At 37.1% G+C, this 21,165-nt stretch overlaps 1 protein-coding gene and 1 long non-coding RNA gene across 5 annotated transcripts in view; one reads left to right on the forward strand and one right to left on the reverse strand.

The window, feature by feature from the left end:
• Positions 1-21,165, forward strand: part of galnt1 (UDP-N-acetyl-alpha-D-galactosamine:polypeptide N-acetylgalactosaminyltransferase 1) — a 111,770-nt gene that overhangs the window by 44,428 nt on the left and 46,177 nt on the right. For all 4 annotated transcript variants that reach the window (XM_073872146.1, XM_073872148.1, XM_073872145.1 and 1 more), the window contains 2 exons: positions 6,774-6,920; positions 16,171-16,339. In XM_073872146.1, the coding sequence (XP_073728247.1) occupies positions 6,782-6,920; positions 16,171-16,339 (308 nt within the window). In that variant the 5' untranslated portion in view covers positions 6,774-6,781. The remainder of the gene's footprint in view (positions 1-6,773; positions 6,921-16,170; positions 16,340-21,165) is intronic.
• On the reverse strand, positions 8,913-12,495 carry LOC129432231 (uncharacterized). The gene is made up of 5 exons (XR_012371554.1): positions 12,199-12,495; positions 11,494-11,542; positions 11,275-11,407; positions 11,084-11,162; positions 8,913-10,099 (listed from the first exon to the last, which is right to left on the reverse strand). It is a non-coding gene; the product is annotated as an uncharacterized lncRNA (long non-coding RNA).

The raw sequence follows: 21,165 nt of genomic DNA on the forward strand, positions 1-21,165 counted from the left end.
GTGTATGTTGTCTGCTCAGAGGTACAGTAGTTGCATTGAGTGACTGCCTAATTATGTCTATAATTATTTTACATAGGATGTGATGTAATTTCAGCATTTGCAGGTGCTGGTCTGGATCTGAAACGTCTTTGTTTTTCTTTCACTACCAACAACACAATTTCTGTTATTTTTATAAGCAGTGTTTATGAAAAAGGTACTTTTTATTACCAATTATTACCATTTCCTCCTTCATAATCTTTATTTCTTCTTCTTTCTGCTGCAAATGAGCACACATCATGCAATTTGTATGGTGAGCTTCTTGTGGGCTACCATTTTTAATAATAATACAAGTCTCACATGAGAACTCCGGTCTTGCACGTGACCTCGCGTTGTTCCCTTCGCGTCACTTCTCCCGTGCGTTTGGTTGTGAGTAGGGGTGTGACGGTTATTATATAACCGTGAGACCGACGGTTATAGTTGAACACCGTCATTAAAACTCTATAACCGACAAAACCGTGTTATTAAAATATTAAATATATATATATATATATATATATATATATATATATATATATATATATATATATATATATATATATATATATCATAAAGAATGTTTAAATTCTAATTAAAAACAATTGTCAACAGTCTGTGTTACACGCCCCACCATGTTATCACGTCACGCAATGAAAAATACAGAGCGGAGCAGACACTGACAACACGCTGACATACTGGAGAGACCAGGGCACTTTTTGGTTACTTTTGAGATTAAACATATTAAACAAAGTCTCTCCTTTCAAATCATCTCTTCCTTCTATTTAAATAAACAATAAATAATTATTCAAATAAACATGAACGACCATAATATGTTTTAACCGCAGAAAGGCTCCGCCCGCTTTTCAAGTTCAAATCCTCCCATGTTAATCTACTAACTCTCCTGAAAGCACATTCACTGCTAGTTGTCTTGCTGTTAATTGTAAATAAACGTAGAACAAGTAGCTAATCAGTGTTTAGTTTATTCAAATGCTGGTTTCACATCGCAAGCATGAGCACTGAGCAGCGCGTATGCGGAGAACGTTTGCCGCGCGTGGCCATTGTGCTTTTACACCGGCTGCGTTTGCAGCGCATACGGCGCAGTTAATAACAGTATAACAATCTCAAGTTCACATTACTTTATTTTACATGCATTTATGAGCAAAACCTCTTCAAGGCGCTTTTTAATCCACATTGTTTTTGTGCTGTTCTGGTCCGTGTAATGATAGATATAGACACAATAATAGACATTAAAAGCCCATGGCACAAATCTGTTTCTCTGAAGATTATTAAGATAATGATAGATAGAGGATTCATTTATGCTGGGCAGAGAGTGACAGCGCAGTCTTCTGGCAACAGTGTTTTTTAAATATTTAATTGCTTTCTGTTAAATTTCATTACTGTTTAAAACACACTTGGCATGACATTCATGATTTTATGGTAAAATGACACTTTCGCGTCAATCCACGAGCATTTAAACAAGCAACCCCCCCCCCCAGACGGTTATGTGACGAACCGTCACATTTGACTCGCGTCATAACCGTCATCACCAATTCTGAAACCGGCACAGCCCTAGTTGTGAGATGTAGTTTGCAGACCGGGACAAAGTTGTCGGCAATTCTTCCTACGGTAAAGTCATGCAGTGTGGAACCCCCTCTCGCCAATCCATCATGCACATCTGTGACCCGACTAGTTTGAAAATCATGCCGTCTGAACTCGGCATTAGGCGCGCACGCATAAGAGTGCGTAATTCTATGTGACTACATTCAGTTTAATTTAGTACATTACTTTTTTATCAAATGAATTAAACTGAAAAGTAACTCACATAACTTTTTTAAAAAAGTAACTCTAATATTAATGTGTACATTTATAAAGTAATGCATTACTTTACACGTTACTTCAGAAAATTAATATTATTACGTAATGCACGTTACTTGTAATGCGTTACCCCCAAGACTGTTTATGAGTACCAGGGTGTTAACTTAACTCCCATTTGAATCATCTTTTCTGGGTTTCTTGTGCAAAGAGGAGTCGGTCCAATCCATCAGTAATTTAGCAGGTTTTTGTTTAGGAGAATTAAGAACTGAAAAAACGATGGCCACGTTGACACTGCAGTTTCTTTTATCAGAGATGAGCCACGCAAGTACTATTTTATTGACGTCATCCTGAGAAACAGTTACGGGCTTAAGACAATGGTATTTGTTCAAGGAAGTGTGTTTTGCACATATGGATGAAGGAAACAACAGATCTGTGAGTAAGAGAACAGGATGGTGAATGTTCATGCTTCGTTTAAAAAAAAAATTTCCGCATTAGCTAATGCATTAACATTTGTTAACAAATACAACCCTTATTTTAAAGTGTTACAAGTTTATAAGGTCTACATCCAATTGTGTTCCTACTGTTATGTAATGTGTCCTTTTCTATCAGTCTGAACTAAAGTGCTGATGTCATGTTTGTGATGTCACACTTTACCAATTTGGGGCCAGTGCACTAGAGACGTGTGTCGGTTTTCATCTCTCAGGCTGTGTTCACTCTGTTGTGTGTGCGTGTTGTCAGGGTGATGAATGTCTTGCCCAGCCGGCGTGGGCTGTGGCCTTTGGTGTTGCTTGTATGATGGACGAGGGCCACCGGAACAGTGGCGTAACTCGCTGTGAGAGTCATAACCTTGAGCTCCATACACACACGCTCTCGGTTTGCTCCCGAGACCCCCTCAAATGACTCGGATGCCAGGAGTTTGGCAAGCTTTCGCCCGCTCCAACACCGTAACGCTCTCCGCTCTGCCTGACATTCATATTTATGTCATTTAAATTTCCTTTAATGGTTGCACCTGCTGCATATTGGCACCTAGAAAGTGTGTGTAATTAATCTGACACTCCTACGCATATGCAGTAGATGTTTGGCTCATTTCTAACAAGACATACTGTTTGTGTCTAAGCATTTTAAGACATAAGGCGTTTTTGTTTGCTTGAAAAGGTTACTGCTGACGCCCAAGTTGGCTGGGTCGTAACATCACAGACATTAGAGGAGCAAGATGGGGGTTTGAATGTTGCCGAGTGCAACATTTAGATTAGCGGTCCTAATGGCTGATAGGAGACAAATAAATTATGAGAAGAAACCACATGGAGGTGGTTTTATTAACAACATACATCTTCTGCTGCCTTAGAGAGACAAACAGGACTTCATTTTTCTTTTGGATTTTTATGGATTGAATCCATAAAATGGCTGACCTGACGAACTAAAAATGTAACATTCAAAACTTTGTGTAATCTTCCAAAAAACTAAACAGCCAATTTAAAAACTTTATATAGTAAAAAAGTACAAGATAAATGTAAGGTACTGCAAACCGTGTGTATTTAAAGTGTTGTGAATTATATATATCAGCAGAACAGCATTTCTGAAAATAAAGAGGTAACCGTGAAGGAAAGAGGATGGCCGACGTTCCTTTTTGTTTTTTGATGGCTTTGCTGCCATTACATCCTCTTCAGAATTCCCTCATCCGTTATGTGGAGCACAAAGAGATGCACTACACACATACACACTTCAAAGGACGCCGGTATCTGACAGAAGTTTGGTACTGGTGCCATCAGTTCTGCTCTCTAGCGAGAACATGAAGAAGATGCTTTCAGGTTTGGTTTTTGTCAGCAGCAGCACAAACGCTGGACAGCTTAACTTCTACACAAACTTCACCACATTATGCCCATTGAGGTACATCAACACTCTCTGTTTAATTATGTCACATACATAACTAACAGGTAATGGCCTACATCCAATTAATTCTTCTTAGGCTTCATCAACATTCATCTGAATAAGTTTGAAAAGAGTATTTTGATTTGAAAATGCTCACCACCCACACTGGCATTTTGAAACAGTTTCCCAAAAGTGCTTGTTTTCACAGAACTGTCGGAAAACGCATAAATCTGCATAAAAAGCAAAGCCAGGCTCCAAACATCAGTTATTATGTCTGAATAGTGGCAGATTCCACAGCCAACGTCTACCGCAAAAGAAAAGTGGAAGGTGTTACAGTAGCACAAAGAAGACATTTGGAAGTATATGTACTATTTAGGTAAACTCAAGTAGTTTTCCCCAGGGTTAGGTTGAATAAAGTATTAGTAGTGAAGGAGAATGCATAACTAAGTGGTTGAATTTTAAGGGCTTCGTAGCGATTCAATGGAGTTTTACGTCCCCTGTGTGATCCGTATTATTGTGTAATTGGGCTGTAATGACCTTTTCTTTATCAGAGCACATCACATGCTGCTCACCCCCTGAAACATTTCATCCTTCCTTCCGTTTCTCATTTTCTCTTTCATTCTTTCCTCCACTTTTTTGGTTTCTTTTCTAGTTAACTAATAAAAGATTCATTTCAAATCCATAAATGAAAACGGGTGGCTGGATTAAAGCAAGACTGTTAAAGAAATAGTTCAGCCAAAAATGAATTTAAGATGCCATTTACATGTAAAACTCTTGAAGAAACAGCAACAATTTAACCCTCAAGTGATGTTGGGAACAAATTGGGGCAAAATGATAGTCATAATTTTTAACTGGAACTAAAGAACTAAACTAAAGAACTAAAAGTGCCTTTAACAGAAAAACAAAAGTGTCATTTATTTTAAAGGTTTTTACTGTGTTTTAATTAGTGGAATGAAGTTTTTAATGAAGTTCATGAGTTCGCATTAACATATAGGGGAGAACTGGGACGAAAGTAACAAAGTGATTTTCTTAGAGCCCTGACTACATTTGCATTTCAAACTATGAAAACATCTTTAGCACACAACCCTTGACGGAGCTTTCAAATATTAAGTTATTTCGTCACCGTTTTGCGCCTGTAGGTCCAGAAAGCTGTTTTCGGCCATGATAAGTAAATTCTTAAAAAGAAGTACATTTTTTTCTAATAATGCATTGTGTTTTTGGTTTCATGTGTACAGGTTATTTAAATTACAGTATTAATGGGTATTACTGGCAACTAGCTGCCAGTAACTTACTGTAGATTTTACATTTATGTTATTTACTGGCAACATTTTGTTCAAAGTTAAATGAACATTAAACATTTTTTGACTTTATCTTCTACAGTAAGTTACTGGCAACCAGCCGCAAAATTACAGCAAATTTTTTAGAGTGTAACACATGCTGAAGGTTGCCTTCTCAGAGTATTTCAAAATAAAAGTAAATCGTGTTTAAATGTGAGGAGTTCCTTTTGGGACGAAAGTAACACTTGTTACTTTTCTTCCCCTGCTAATACTGTTGGATTATGTTGACAATTTATATCATTCTACTCTGATTTAATTAAATGTTCATATTGTTCAAACTGTTGAAACTTTTTTTATTCTCAACACTTCACATTTGTACTGTCGGGAGCTTTTGAAACATTTCATGAAACTGAAATAGAAAAATACAAATGTAATTTCATTCATTTTTTGCACAGATAAACAACAAAATATGTTTGCCCTTACATATTAACAAACTCATAGTCATGTATATTTACTAAAAACAAGTGTATCACAAAAAACTATCTTGTTCTCTTGTGTTACTTTTGACCCACCTGTGTGTTACTTTCGTCCCAGCTGACATAATGCGCTACTTACGTGCAAAGTGAAATTATACTTGGGTCATTTTACATTCGATCAAAATTCCATCTGGTATTGATAGACCACACTTGTGAGTTATTGACCACAGCAAAAATATATCTGTCTAAAACATTATCTTTTAAAATTAAGTTTTTCTGAAAAATGGTACTTTCGCCCCTGCTCTCCCCTAATCGATAGGAAATTATATAAAGCATTTTTGGCGTGCTGTCCGAGGGGAGGGCTCTGAGCTCGGAATTTTATCCCAAACCCAGATTACTCCCCCCTCTTTAAATGGGATGGATGAAACTAGCTGAGAGTGAGGTGGAGGAGGAATGCTGCAAAAACTGTCACGGGACATAGGTGATAAACAGTTATTTATAGGCATCTCTTTGTGCTGATTTGGTTTGATCACATGACCATGCTCTTCCCGAAGTTACTTAGTTAAATAAACTTCATATCATGTTTTCGTGAGAAATTTGGGTGAAAAACACACAAAAATGCTTATTTTACATTTAAATTAAATTGAGTAATTGAGGTAAAAAAAGCACAAAATAAATGCATAAATTTTACATTTATTAAAAATAAATATATCTATCTTTATAACATTATTGTAAAATATAAAGGGAGTCACAAAGTGCCCAAATTTGTTCACTAACAGCAGATTAATGCAGTTCTTGAGTGTTAAAGTGAAAAATGGTTGTTTAAAAATAATAAAATGCTACAAAAGTGTAAAGTATGTCCTCTTTAAGATCTCTTAATCCACGTAGAGTTATTATCGTTTGAAAATTATACCCTTTTTTTCTGTACAAAGTTTAGACTTGTTTATATTTTGACTTTTAAGTAGTTTTTACAAACAAACCCTACAAAAAACAATACTGATATGCATCTTAAGACAAACAATGACACTGATATATGTTAAGATGTCAGTGCAAGATATTTTTGAATTAAGGCAGCTCAAACATGCATTTTAGTCTGGGACCAGGATAAGCCCAAAGTGTCTGTCTGAAGCAAATGTTTCCACAGGCTCTGTTGTGTTATTGCTAACATAAATGCTTAGCTGTAAAACAAATGGGTAAAAACACAATACAGAGTAAGTGAGGTCCTTTTTAACTTGTATTTCATGCATGTCTGCCCGAAGGGTTTGTTTCTAGATTTGTATGTGTTTATGTGTAACACTGTGTCTGTTTGTGTGTTTTTCAGGTGTGAAAATGAGGAAGTTTGCGTACTGTAAGGTGGTGCTGGCCACGTCTCTAGTGTGGGTGATGCTAGACATGTTTATCCTGCTCTACTTCAGCGAGTGCAACAAATGTGATGACAAAAAAGACAGAGGATTGCCGGGGAGAGACAGTGAGTACACACACTCACACATGGATTTTTCATTGGACTCACATTTATGTTGTGGATTTTCATAAAACTTTTCCCAAAAATTAAAATAAACATTATTTACATTACATATAGTTTTTACATACGAGGATATTTTAACATTATGTTGACAGAAGCTTTATCATGTAAACACACATTTACCAGTCTAAATATAGTTGTTTTGTTAAAGCTAACTATAATTACTACAGTTGAAACCAAACCCTCAAAGAAAATAGCGTGAGAAATACAAACATAGGTGTTACACTTACGCAAACAGTAAGAGATAATCTTCTCTAGATGTGTGTATGATAATGTGATATTGTGAAATATGGGCCAGCACTGAACTGGAAAGAGAATATAGAAATACAATTTAATAGAAATGAGTGAACAGCAAATGAAAGAAATTTTGAAAGAAAAAGCCTTTAAATGCTTTAGACAATATCTGCAAAAAAGTTTTTTTCTCTGTATTAAAGCGATACTTCAGCCAAATATCAAAATTACCCCATGATGTACTCACCCTCAAGCAATCCGAAATGTGTATGTCCGTCATCTTTCAAACAAACACATTTAGAGTTATTTTAGTTAATGTCCTTGCTTTTCCAAGCTTATAATGGGAGAAAATGGGTATCAGGGAACATCTTCTTACTTTGAAGCCCTAAAAAGTGCACCCATCCTTCACAGAAATAATCCACACGGCTTTAAGGGGCTAGTAAAGACATTTTGTGGGTAATGTATTGGCGCTTTTCCATTGCATAGTACCCCACGGTTTGGTTTGGTTTGGGTCGGGTCAGCTCACCTCACTTTGGCGTGGTTAGCTTTTCCATTGAGTTTAGTATCACTTCGCAGTGGGAGGAATTATAGGCGTGTCGTTATATTTGCGCTGCATACGGCTGTGACATCATACAAGAGAGAGCGTCCTTGTACATTCCCATACATTTACTTATTTATAAGTCCGCCACAAAATTAAAATTGGCCACCATAAATAGATGTTTGCACATCGCGTTTATAACTACCTCTGTCTCACATGACAGTTTCTGTTCAAACACCCGTGGCGTCAGTCGACGGCGCTCCGCGGAGCCTCAATGAAGTTGCATTAAAGCATAAATAATACTGACATGCACGTCGCGAATGTTCCGCCACAAACTGCAAGTCTGGAAAAAACTTTTATGTATTCCTGATTCACAACCTGTGGATGTTTTTCATTGCTAAAAGGGTGTTTGGAAACTTAAAACAGAGCACAGATGACAACATGTTTGCTCGAGACAGCGCAAGCTAGCAGTAAACTTAAGCTAAAGCTAATATTTTACATAATAGGATGACGGCGCCGATGACGATTCTCTCAGACCAATCAGTGAACTACAGTGTTTACGCGTCACGTTTGGTATCAGCTCGGGTCGCTTGGAACCCCAACCGAGGTGGTACGAAAAAAAGTATTGGGTACTACGAAGTGATCCCAATGGAAAAGCTCCCAAAAGTAAGCTGACCCGACCCAAACTAAACCAAACCGTGGGGTACTATGCAATGGAAAAGCGCCATAAGTGAAATTGTAAAAAAATCCATATTTTATACTTTATGACCTATAATGACTAGCTTTTTGTGAATTGTCTGAGTCCAAGATGGTGCCGTTTCCGGAAGCTAGATATTATAGCTTATAAAGTTTGAAATATGGATATTTTTTTTACAAAATTGCATTGATTACCCGCAGAAGACCTTTATTAAACCATTGGAGCTGTGTGAATTACCTCTGTGAAGAATGAATGCACTTTTTTGCTGCCCCTTATCCCAGTTTTTTACCATTGTAAAGCTTGGAAGAGCAAGGACATTTACTAAAATTACTCCAAATGTTCCCGTCTGAAAGATGACAGACATATTTAACTCAGATTGCTTGAAGGTAAGTAAATCATGGGGTAATGTTGATATTTGGCTGGAGTAACTAAAAAAATGGCTAAAAGGTTACTTTAAGTGCATGTACACTGTAAAATGTAATAAGTTGAGTTTACTTAAAAAAGTGAGGAAACTGATTGCCTCATAATTGTAAGTAAGTTAGTGTATTGCTTTTAAGTTGGCAAAACTTTATATTATTTGTAGCCTAAACTTATTCATCAAGTAAGGTAGAGTATTGATTTTAAGTTGTCAAAACTTAACAGTACAAGTAGACTAAACTTATTAATCAAGTAAAGTTAAGTACTCTTTACTTAAAATCATTAGTTGAGACAACTTCTTTTTATTGTTCACTTTACTTGTAAATATAAGGAAACTGATTGCCTTACATTTGTAAGTAAGCTGAACTAACAAAAATGAGTAAAGCCAAAAAGCAACAAAAATAGGTTAAAACATTTATTTTAAACATGTTAACAGTGTACAAAGTAAAACATTTTTGTCGCACACGCACACACACGCACACACACACACACACACACACACACACACACACACACACACACACACACACACACACACACACACACACACACACACACAAGAAAGGGGTTTGTGTTCAGTCACCCATCAATCTGGATACCCAAAATGCAACAATAGACTTAAGACAGTCTTGTTTCTGTTATTACAAACACAATGAACACACCTTGACAAACAAATTCAAAACTAGTTTTTTTTTTAGTGACTGCAGTTTTGGTTTTGTATCCAGGTTGTCATGTGACTGATAAAAAATCACAAATTGCATCAACAGACCTACAGTAACAATCTTGTTTCTGCCATCAGAAACACGCAAAATACAGCTTAACTAAAACATCAAAGTTTTGCAGCAATTTAAGTTGAGTTTTTCTGGAACTTGTATCCAGGTTGACGAAAAATAAAAACCCCAAAATGCAACAGATCTACAGTAACACGGACTTGTTTCACACAAAACACACTACTTCACATTAGTATGTTTTGTAGTGATGGCAGTTTTGACTTTAGTGATTTGTGCCCCAGGGAAAGAAAAACCCTGTGAATCAACTCAAAATAAGCTGTGAAGAGGTACTCCATTTTAAAACAATGATCAGTCCAAAAACTAAACACATGGCATGTGATACTTTCTCAAGTCCATCCATGGCTGTGACACCCTACCAAATAATTGCTGTAAACCATGTGGAGAAATGTCTGTCCTCCGGCACCAGACTGAGAATTCCTATTGATAGTTGAGGTGGGTCACCATCACAGTCCTAATAAGATAGAAACGCAATATTAATATACATTCTCATAATACAAATGCAAAGTGGATGTGTCATTTAAAAATGTAAACTGTTCAAGGTGATGTTACTAGTTTTTGAAGTGACACTGCTTCAGTTGGAATTGGCAATAATAATTTGGACCTTTCAGCAGAAACTTCTTTCCTGGTGGTGCAAAAACATCCTTGGAACATATTTAATTAAAAATATCTTGTTAGAAAACTCTTCTATAGGTAAGGTATATTCTATAGGCAGCAGGTTGTTTTTGCAGAAATAATCCCCCACAGTGTGATCAGGACTCTGTATCAAGCAGAGGGTCTTGTATCAAACTGAAGGGGCTTATTTCATGATAACAACCTGCTGTCTGTGTCTGAATGTAGTCGAAAGTGGACAGCTCAAAACGGTTTACACACTGTTAACACCTGTATTAAGCTTTGTTCACTCATAATGCGATAAACCAAAACCCATAGTGTCATGTTGATGTATTTCGCTACTGTCAGGTATACATCTCAGACTGATCTTTGAATATTTGATGTTTTGCTTTCTTTATAATGAATTTGAATTGGTTATGTAATTGGCATAAAACCTTTACCTGGCAAATAAATTATGTTTAAATTTATTCACAGCATTTATCAGAAGTTATTGATTCTCTTAATTGACGGAATAACTCAATGGCGGGGAAAGAGTTCAAAACTACAATACAAATTTATCGCTAGAAATGCAACCAAAAGTGAAAATATTACTTTATTTACACTAAATGTGTGCTCAGTTGCTTTCTTGCCCACCATTTTATTTTATCGAACTCAACCAGGCTCGACCAATCCTGAGCATGCTCACGCATAGAATTGTGGGACAAAAGGATGTGCCTTGGTGCCTTTAATTATCTTCTATTTACACATTATTTCTTTAATAATGCTAATTAAATGCTAACACAAAAATTAGGACATCTCATATTGATTAAACGAGAAGAATACTAACCATGTTTGTTTTCAGGAAGTCTGTAGTGTCTTCCGCAAGAAGGATAGCAAGACCACAGAGAACTACCGTCCACCGAGCACTGACATCAGTGATAATACATAAAACATTGGGATCAACAGTGAGAACAGATTACTTAAAAGTTAGCAAATGGACTTAAACTATTTAAAACAAACAAACAAAAAAATACTTACTATTAGATACTCAAGAGAGCTTTTAAACTTTTCTTTCATTCAAAATCTTCAAAAACAATGTTTAGCAAGGAATGAGAACAATTCTTGCTTGAGGTTTTTGCTTGCGACTTGGTTGTACTCCACAGTAACGTTACTATATGAAAGAAGGATAACAAAAGAAACAACATATCAAGATTTAAAAAGTTTTGACATGCCCTAAATAAAATGTGTGTTAATTACCTGACTTTCCATGAAGGGTATGGGCTCTCTTCAAAGAAACAAGCTCCTGCTAAATAATATTAATATACAATTAACAAAGTATATTGATTGATAGATACTAAAAAGCAATTGTAAAAACAACATTTTTAGCATTCATTCTATAAACTTAAAACTTTTTATACAGCACATCTCTTATTTAACATAACTTGGCATTTTAAGGTATGAAATGATTAATGTTTTTTCTCCAGAGGTGGGTAGAAACATGCTTACTGCATTACATTGACTTGAGTAACAATTTTGAAAGCACCTACTTTAAATGTGCTATTTTACCTTTTATAAGCAGTTCTAAGCATTTTCATGTAGTTTATTATTATAAACCACACTAACACGAATTATAAACTCACTACTTAAGCAGTATTTCCATTGCATACTTTTACTTTTACTCAAGCAGTTATTACTATAAGGCTTAACTTTAACTAACTTTTTATATAATTAAATTTTTACTCAATCTACCTCTGCATATTAGTTACTTATGTCTGTTGAACGAAAAATGTTTATCTTTAAATATACATGATTAGCAGTTGTTGGATTGCTAATTGTGATCAAATAGCATGCATCAGTTTTATCATTACCGACAAAATATTACTGTTTACAAACTGTGATTGTAATATTGCGATAAAAACGTAGCAATTAAAAAATAAAAATGATATATAAGCACAAACTTACCTCCTCATGCTCCTATCCGACCATGTGCTGTTGTCGTCTTCTTCAGTTAACCACTCAGTTAAGCCACCACTTACTCCTTGGGAGCATTACTGCCACCTACTGTGCAGTCATCCTTTTTGAAAATACTAGAAATTTTAAGTTGAGCTAAATTAATCTGTTAAGTTTAATCAAGTTGACTTGAGTTTGCATAGAAAAAAGTTGGGATTACTTAGTTAAACTAAGTAAGGTTGACAAACTTAATTAAATAAGTTAAGTTTACTTAATCTTTTTAGTAAGCTCAGCTATTACATTTTACAGTGTATGGGATCAGTTACCCTTACATTTACATAGTCAATATAACCACAGGTTTATATCAGTAATTATGGATGCGGTCCAATAAAGTTTAGCAACCAAAAGGCCAAATTGTGTGTGTGAGAGAGAGAGCGAGAGAGAGAGAGAGAGAGAATATATGCATTGTTTGAAACCTAGGTGTTTTTTGTGAACTGTTTGAAATATAGTAAAACAGTTTGAAGATGTTTGTGCTATATTTCTTCAATATAAGTGGCACTTGGTTTGATGTTTTGTCATATAATGTGAAGACAGTAAACATACTGAGCCCCTGTAGGGTAGTAACATTGTACAGTATGAGAAAAAGATGAGAAAAGCAATTCCTTTCACAATGCTTTGACCCTTGTATGAACTCTTACCAGGTTAGCACTTTGGCTGTTTAGGTCAGGATGCCCTGATTTGATCAAAATATCCCTAAAATAATCTGCCCATCACATCACTAAGGTACATTTTCTGCCATGTCCCAAGCGATGATTACAAGATTTCTCCCCTTAGAATCCCTCATTGGGTTTTGCTGAGGAGAAAAACAGGACAGTGTAACCTTGTAATGTGCTTTCTGAACAGCTACATTCTGCCCCCTGAACACACACGGCTCACCCATACACACACAGGGATTAAAAACAGTCCGTTTGCCTCTTAGAGCAGATGTAATCTCTCACTGTTGCAAATCTGACCTTAATCTCACCAAAGCATGCTTTTTGAATTATTAATGATCAAAGCTCAGTGCTTATCCAGCTATACAACATCTACAAACACACACACACACACACACACACACACACACACACTCACAATGCATACATTTAGATGTACAATAAACAATCGTGCACAGACCACTAGTGGACAAGCTGTTATGTTAGTATCTGTTATGTCCCCTTTTGCTTTAATGTCAGCATCTAATGGCGCTGGCTTGGACTACACAGGTTTGTGCCAAACTTGATGATTCATGTTATCCCAGCATGATTTGGGAATGTTTCATAGAGCATCTGGTGTGTTTAAAGGAATAGTTTATCCAAATATCATAATTCTTTCCTTATTTCCAGATGTATAGGACTTCCGTTTTGATTTTTTTGTTTTAACACAAATATTTTTTATATTAAAGCTCACGTAACACACGCTGTTTCTGCATTTCTGATGTTAATCTGGAGTACCTATAGAGTAGTATGACATCCTTTATATCTCTGAAGAGTCTTTAGTTTAATCAGATTTATAAAAGAAAGATTAGCTTTACCGAATCTTTCCGATAACGTACGAAAAAATGAAGAAGGAGGAGTTATTACCGCAGGAGGAGCGAGTACGAGTCATGCAACACTATACAACACTTTTTTTAACTTATGATTCACTACATGTTCGTGTCATTTATATAATATACACGCGCCTATTTCCAACATAAGACAGAAGTCTTACTTATCACGTGTAACTCGTCATGACCCGGTTCTGAAAATCCACAGCATCAAACACACACGCAAAACTCCGCTGCTAATCCGGATAATAAACTATATCCATTGTTTCCATAAGGCTGGATGTCTTCTCCTTACATCCAAAAACACACTTCTTCTTGTGCCATTGTTGACTTTTGTAATTAAACAAAGCTGAGTGGCGTGATAAGCTGTTAGCAAGCTCTTGCGTCTCCCGCTGACTGACGGCTGGGCGGGGTTTTCCGGGGGAAGTTTTCCGGCGGAAGCCCATATAAAGAAGTGATACGTATCGAAAACCCCTGAAACGTCAGTTAGAACTGTAATCGAAAAAAACTAGCCGAAACTTGTACGAACCCTGGCCCAACTGCGGTTTTGACACTTTGCCTACGTTTAGCATGAGGAAACAACTCTATAACTTTGTTAATAAGTCAGAATGCTTGAAATACCATTAAACCCCCCCTTTAAAGGTGGAATGTGTGATCTAGCTTTAGAAGGATTTCTTGACAGAAATGCAATATAATATATATAAGGAATAATTGATGACGGGCTGTTTAATTATTAGAAAAATAATGCACACCCGAGGTGGTGATGCGGCCACGACGTCCGGTTTTTGTACTTAAATCGCTATTGTGAGTAGGACTTTTTCTTCCCTGTCTCATCCAACGTCTCTTTTACTTGTTCCAAAACGTAATTTTAAAGGGACAATAAGTAGCATTTACCCCCCATCTAGTGGTGAAGTTGTATTTTGCATTCAAACGAACAGTGCTCTCTAGCGCCTCACTTTTCCAAATGCGTGTTGCAACTACAGTAGCCGTTATGTACTCACTGATCTCCTTGTCCGTTTCAGCTGGTTTACGTGTTCTGAACGAAAACGTGTTGTGGAAACGCGTTGGTAGGCTAGTGCTTTTCTCCCTCTACGCTCTTATAAATTTTTATCAATACGGCAGAACGACATGGATGCCTCCTTGGACTTACCCGTTCAATTTAAGTAAAAAGAAGAAATTCTAACATTCTTTCAAAGAAAAGTCAGATCACTGGCAGAGGTCATTTGACACCAACGAGGACATACAGTATTTATGAATAAAGACATTGATTTTGGTTAATAAAACACTTAAAACCCTACTTACTGTCTCTTTAAAGCTGGCAATGGAGGCTTGAGCCTCCAAAAAAGAAGGAAAATGAGAGCGAGGCAGGGCGAGTGAGCAAGCAAGAGGGCGAGCGAGACAGATTATGTGAACGAGGCTACCTCTGTGTGTCTCTAAACAGTGCTGTGTTATTGCCTCGGAAAATCGCCTGTCATGTTGTTTTTGTTCGTCCTTTATTACAGTTAACTCTGCAAAGTGATATGGAACTGTAATGTGGTCAAGAGAGCTACCTGTAATTACGTTCGCCGTTCATTTCCCAGAAAATAATTGCACACCTCAGGAAGTTCATCAGCCAATCAGATTTAAGCATTTAACGGACCCGTAATATAAATAACTATATTATCAGTGGTGTAGACTTACATGTCGCTATTATGTTTCTACAGTAGCCCTAAACCGATAAACAGAGCGTGTTTCATCCCTACGTTGTCTCAGACGACATGTTTGTCTTGTGTCTGCTACCGTAGCTTCTTTTGCGTATTGAAATTGAGGTTGGTTGCAATTCGCAATCTCACCACTAGACTAAAAAACTCACATTACATTGTGATAAGAAATTATTAATATTTTGAGCTTATTTAGTAATTGATATGTCATGTGTCCATGGAAACATACAGATGCATAATCATTTCAAATATGGTGACACGTCGATAACGTCGAATCTTATTGGTTCTTGCGAGTCTCGGGACGAAACTTGCACATGACAACTACCAAGACATGCAAGAAACCGAGATCCAATATTTTTTTGTGTTCAACTGAAGAAATTATGTCTGAGATGGCCTGAGGAAAAGGAAAGTCTGAGAGAATTCAACTATTGGTTGTTACTTGAATTAACTATTTCTTGAAGTAGATGGAAGGGCCTCTGACCTTTTGTACAGAAGAGTTCATTATAGTGACATAGAAATAGTACACCACAATATTTTTCTTATCCATGTATGTGTGTGCAGGGGTAAATTAAAGAGAGCTTGTCCTTTGTAAGATAAAAGTCACATGGTTGAGAGACCTGAGAGTGGTCATTAAGCAACAAACACACACGAGTGCCCATAAGTCAGGGAAAGTCTTTAACGTGTTTGTGTGTGTTGTTTCAGCTGTGGTTCAAAGGACTCATGACGGCCCGGGGGAGATGGGAAAACCAGTGGTTATCCCTAAAGACCATCAGGAGAAAATGAAGGAAATGTTTAAGATAAACCAGTTTAACCTGATGGCCAGCGAGATGATCGCACTCAACAGATCCCTACCAGACGTCCGGCTTGAGGGGTGAGTGTGTTTGACCTGTTTTAACTTCACGCAGCATCTTTAAACCACAGCTCTTGCTAAAAAAACAATGCTACAGACAACCACCTGACATGCCACATCACTTGTAACATTCAAAAACTATTAAAAACCCATTTCTTCCTAAAAATACTTGACATATATATTGACCACATTTCTTTTTCTTCTACCTTTTCAGTAAAAATATTAAAAATACCACTAAACGAGGCCATAACTCTAAAACAAGACTATTTAACCCCAAATGGGCAATTAATTCCCAAAAACAGAGTAAAGATTAAAGCTAAGTATTGCATAATGTTAACACTTGCTCGGCCCCCTCCTGAGGTTTCTGAGGAGGAGGGCGTCGAGTAAGGGAATAGTATGAGAAGCCCAGACAGGCATCAGGGAGATGGCTGGCGCAGTCTCGTCTCTTGTCTCCATTTAGTCCATTACTCAACCGGTTTTTGGTGATTCTCTGTGGGTATCGATTTGTAATGTTAAGCCCACTGGTCAGTGGCAGGAGCCGCGGGACTCTGGTTCTTGTAAGGGATTCAGTGTGCCGGGCAGTGACTTATCCTAGTTCTCTCTAAACAAAACTGTGAAGAGTCTGTCACAGGGGGACGTTGTATCTTCAAGACCTAAACTAACTCTATCTTTTCTCTCAAACAGGTATTGTTTAGAAATAATGTTATAAGCACCTTTTGTACTATTGCCTCCCTATGACACATCGCTTTTATTTTTTCCTAATCTTTGTAAGTTCCTTTGGACAAAACCTTCTGCTAAATGCCTAAATTTAAATGTAAATGTGCACATAGCGGGGTTCCCGCAGCACTTTGCAGTTCGGGCGGCCCGCCTAAGCTGGGAAACCCTACCGCCTTAACTAGGTAGTCCAAAAAAAAAATTGCTGCACAAAAGGCCGTCAAGTGCATCTCGGGGAATAGCGCGGACGCGCTTCACTCCGCAAGCAGGGCATGCGCGCTACACGGCCAAATGAGACGTGGTCCTTCACTGTCTGTAGGATAACTAGTAGCCAGTCGATAAAACATCTCGGAGAATAGCTTCACACCGCAAACGAACATGCGTGCCACACGGCCAAATGAGAGAAAGGCGTGGTCCGTCGCTGTCTGGAGGATAACTAGTAGCCAGTTGATAAAACATCTCAGAGAATAACGTGGATGCGCTTCACATCGCGAGCATGCACGTGCGCCACACGGCTGAAATGGTCCATCAACTGTCTGGCGGATAGCCAGTTGATAAAACACGTGTCTGTGAGAACTGTAAGTGGCCTTGTGTTTTGGCTTTATTTAAGCCTGTTATTGTATTAGTCTATAGTTCTTGCGAATTTAAAGTAAGTTAGCTGGTGATTTTTGTTGTTTGAGCAACCTGCTAGCTAGGTTGTACGTGCCTGTTGATTCGTTATAATTGTTGAGCGCTCTTGCTCACATTATTTATGTACATTATTTACATACTACAGTAGTTACACTCCTTTAAGATAGTGTTATTAATAGTTTTTACAATTTTCGCGGTATCTATCATCGTTTGCCAGACGTTCTACAAATCTGCTTCAGTTTGTGTTTATTAACCCTTTAATTTCACTTTTCGTTAGAGGTATCTGTTAAAAACATTTAAAGGAACAATATGTAGGATTGTGGCCAAAACTGGTACTGCAATCACAAAACTTGTGGCTAAAACTGGTACTGCAATCACACAACTGGTGGCCAATACACAACATGACAACATAAACATCAGTTGAGGGCTGAAACTCCACTTTTTAAATGATAATAATCTGGCCAGACAACTGTTGTCAGTCATATAAGTATTAGAAACGAAAATGATTTCTTAATGTGTAGTGACATATCAAGGCCATTTTATGATTAATTTATATAAATTTCTTACATACTGTTCCTTTAATTCATTAATAATCTAGTTTGTGTTCATTTTCTGTCATAGTTTCTTCAAAATTAAATATACATCATGACGCGTACCCCCTGCCCCTTTGATTGCCACGCCCCTGGTCACGCCTGCCCGCCCAACCCTACCACCTTAACTAACAAATTTTCTACTGGAAACCCTGCATAGCCCAGCAATATATTATTGACTTTTTTGTATGCCCTTAATATTTGTAATTTGATTTTTAATTGCTTGGCTTGTCTTCCACAATAAGAGTTTTCTTGGCAAATACTGGTATGTAAATATTTGTGCTTCATTTGATTATTCCATCAACATATCATGTAATTCATTCGATTACATTTTTTAATTGATTGACAGTCCTCCTAATAGGCTAAACGAAAACTTAGAAAAAATGTTTATATTCGGTTGAGCTGTAGTTGGTCTATGACTGTTTGACTTTGCCTTCAGAATGACAGACTGCCCTGTCTCGATATGTGTGTTCCTGCACGTTCCCTTGCTGTGAAATGCGTGCGGCAGGGACTGAAATGTAAACATTGATCCGTGAAATGTGTTTATTTTCTACCTCTCAGATTAATTACTGCCATTTTTTCTTCGGGTGTGTTTGAAGCAAACCAATAGATTCAGCAATTTCAATTAAAAGATAAGAGCATGTCAATTATAAAGTCACAGTCATGACCCAAGTTTACACACATTTTCACAGCGCTTTCACCTTCACAAAATTCTTGAATAATGATGAACTCATCTTGTTTTCAGACAAACATATTAGACTAAAGTGTTGACTGAAGACAGGTTGAGGTCTTCATGTGCACACCCGCAGTGTATCTGTTATACTTTGCAGTGTAATGTTTACCAGAGCAAAATAGAGAATATGTGTGTAGTGCGGGTCAGACTCATCCTAGAGAAAACGGAGAAAATGACTTCTTTTTGTGTGTATGTGTTTGATTAGTGACAGTTCTTTTGTTCGGTAGGATATCGTTTCAAACATTTCACTCTTATTTCCCACTGCATTAAATAATGTGTGGAGATTTTCCTCCGCAGTAGACAGACACCATCAAAAAGCCCTGCCTTCAATATTTACGGTTTTAATAAGTCTCTGGACGTCCTCTTTCTCAGGGTGCGACCATGGAAACTATTTTACCATGACAGTAATGTTACCAGGGGTCTCTAGGTCTAGTAAATTAGAGGTTTGTCTTTAAAGCACATGTAATGTTCACACATAAGGGCTGCATAAGGGTTATGTTGATTGTGTTTTAATTCATTAAACTGTTATGCTTCCTGGAAATGTCACAGGGATAAATCACTTGTTTATCACAAGCTGTGCTGTAGGTATGAGCAAAAATGACACGATTATTGAACCTTAAACCACTAAACCACAAATATGGGAATGCACAAATTATGAAAAATATATTTATTCTTAATGCACTGCAAGTCGCTTTGGAAAGCATTGTCTGACAAATGCATAATGTAATGTAATTTGATTGGTTTATCAAAATGGTATTTCAGGAGGACTAACATGTCATCTGCCTAATAAGCAGTTACATTTGTTAGATATGCATGTAAATATGTTTTGTTATGCCCACATGGATGCCAGTGAAAACAATTTTTTTGCCTTATTCGTTCTTTAATCAAACTTGCAGTCGAGTCTAACTATATACTTGCGTAAGTATGACTTACAAATTTACTGTAAGTTATACCTTCATTTGACAGGGTGGAGATGTCCAGTGTTGGGTGTGTATGCTGGAGTGGTGAATTTGAGCAGAATGAGCCAATATACGAGACATCATGTCTGACTCTCTATGTGTAGCTCTGACCTCAGCTTGAGAGCTCACGGAGTCTGATGTCATGTGTTTACTTTTCAGCACAAATACACACAAGAGAAGAACAAGGATCATCTGCTCTCCCTAGGCTTTTCTTTGCTTAGGTCTCTATGGCTCCAGACTAATAAAATTAGTAGATGGCCGCTGGCTCTTACAAGAAAAATCTAGGAGGTAACAGACTTTTTAGCAGGCTGATACGAATAAACATGAAAAAATGAAATGAATGTGAGTGAGTCAGTTTTTAACTCAGTAATGACTCAGAGGGATTGAATGATTTTTAAACCTCAATCCACGAGACGAGACACGAGATTGGGTTCACGAGAACGAGACGAGACAATATTTTTACACTTTTTAAGAAATCCTCAATGATAAAATAAATGAATAAGAAACTGAAATCACATTATTTTTAAATGTTTTAACTAATCAAGGACTGTCCCTAACAATTACTGTCCCAAACACAACGCTTCTCAGACTTCATACGAGTTCCCAAACAAACAAAATTGGAAACCCAAACAAAAAAGCACACGCAGTAAAAGACTATAATGAATGCATGCACTGTAAAAGGTTCAAACAGAAAGCTGCATCCTCCGGAGGTCGCATTTGCAGGCTGTATACGTCATCAAGGTTTATTTCAGATAATTAACTGAGCATTACATTTGCAAGTCATGGGCATATTACAACGATTTGCGATTTAACTAAATAATTAGTAAACTTTATAATTGTTAATATTCTCGGATAAAACAGTCTTTATGACGTAAATGTAGTCTACATATATGACCTCCAAAGGATGCAGTCTTTTATTTGAGAAACGGCCAGCATTTCGCCTCCACGAGAAGTCTCGTGACATAATTAATCTCGCGAGACACATTTAATCTTGCGTGATCTCGTCACACAAAATCTAGTCACATCCCTAATATTTACTTACCTTCAAAATCTTCCCTTTATCTGCTTCGGTGAAATTGTCCTAAACAAATTATTCATGAATCCCCAAAAGCCCAAGGAATTGAAATATCCAAACCTTTAATGCCATCTCACCTGCTTTACTCTCTTATACTACCCAAACACAAACACACATACGATGTGGTACAACCGCAGATTTACACC

The sequence above is a fragment of the Misgurnus anguillicaudatus genome, chromosome 10 (genome assembly GCF_027580225.2).
Source record: "Misgurnus anguillicaudatus chromosome 10, ASM2758022v2, whole genome shotgun sequence".
Classification (NCBI taxonomy): domain Eukaryota; kingdom Metazoa; phylum Chordata; class Actinopteri; order Cypriniformes; family Cobitidae; genus Misgurnus; species Misgurnus anguillicaudatus.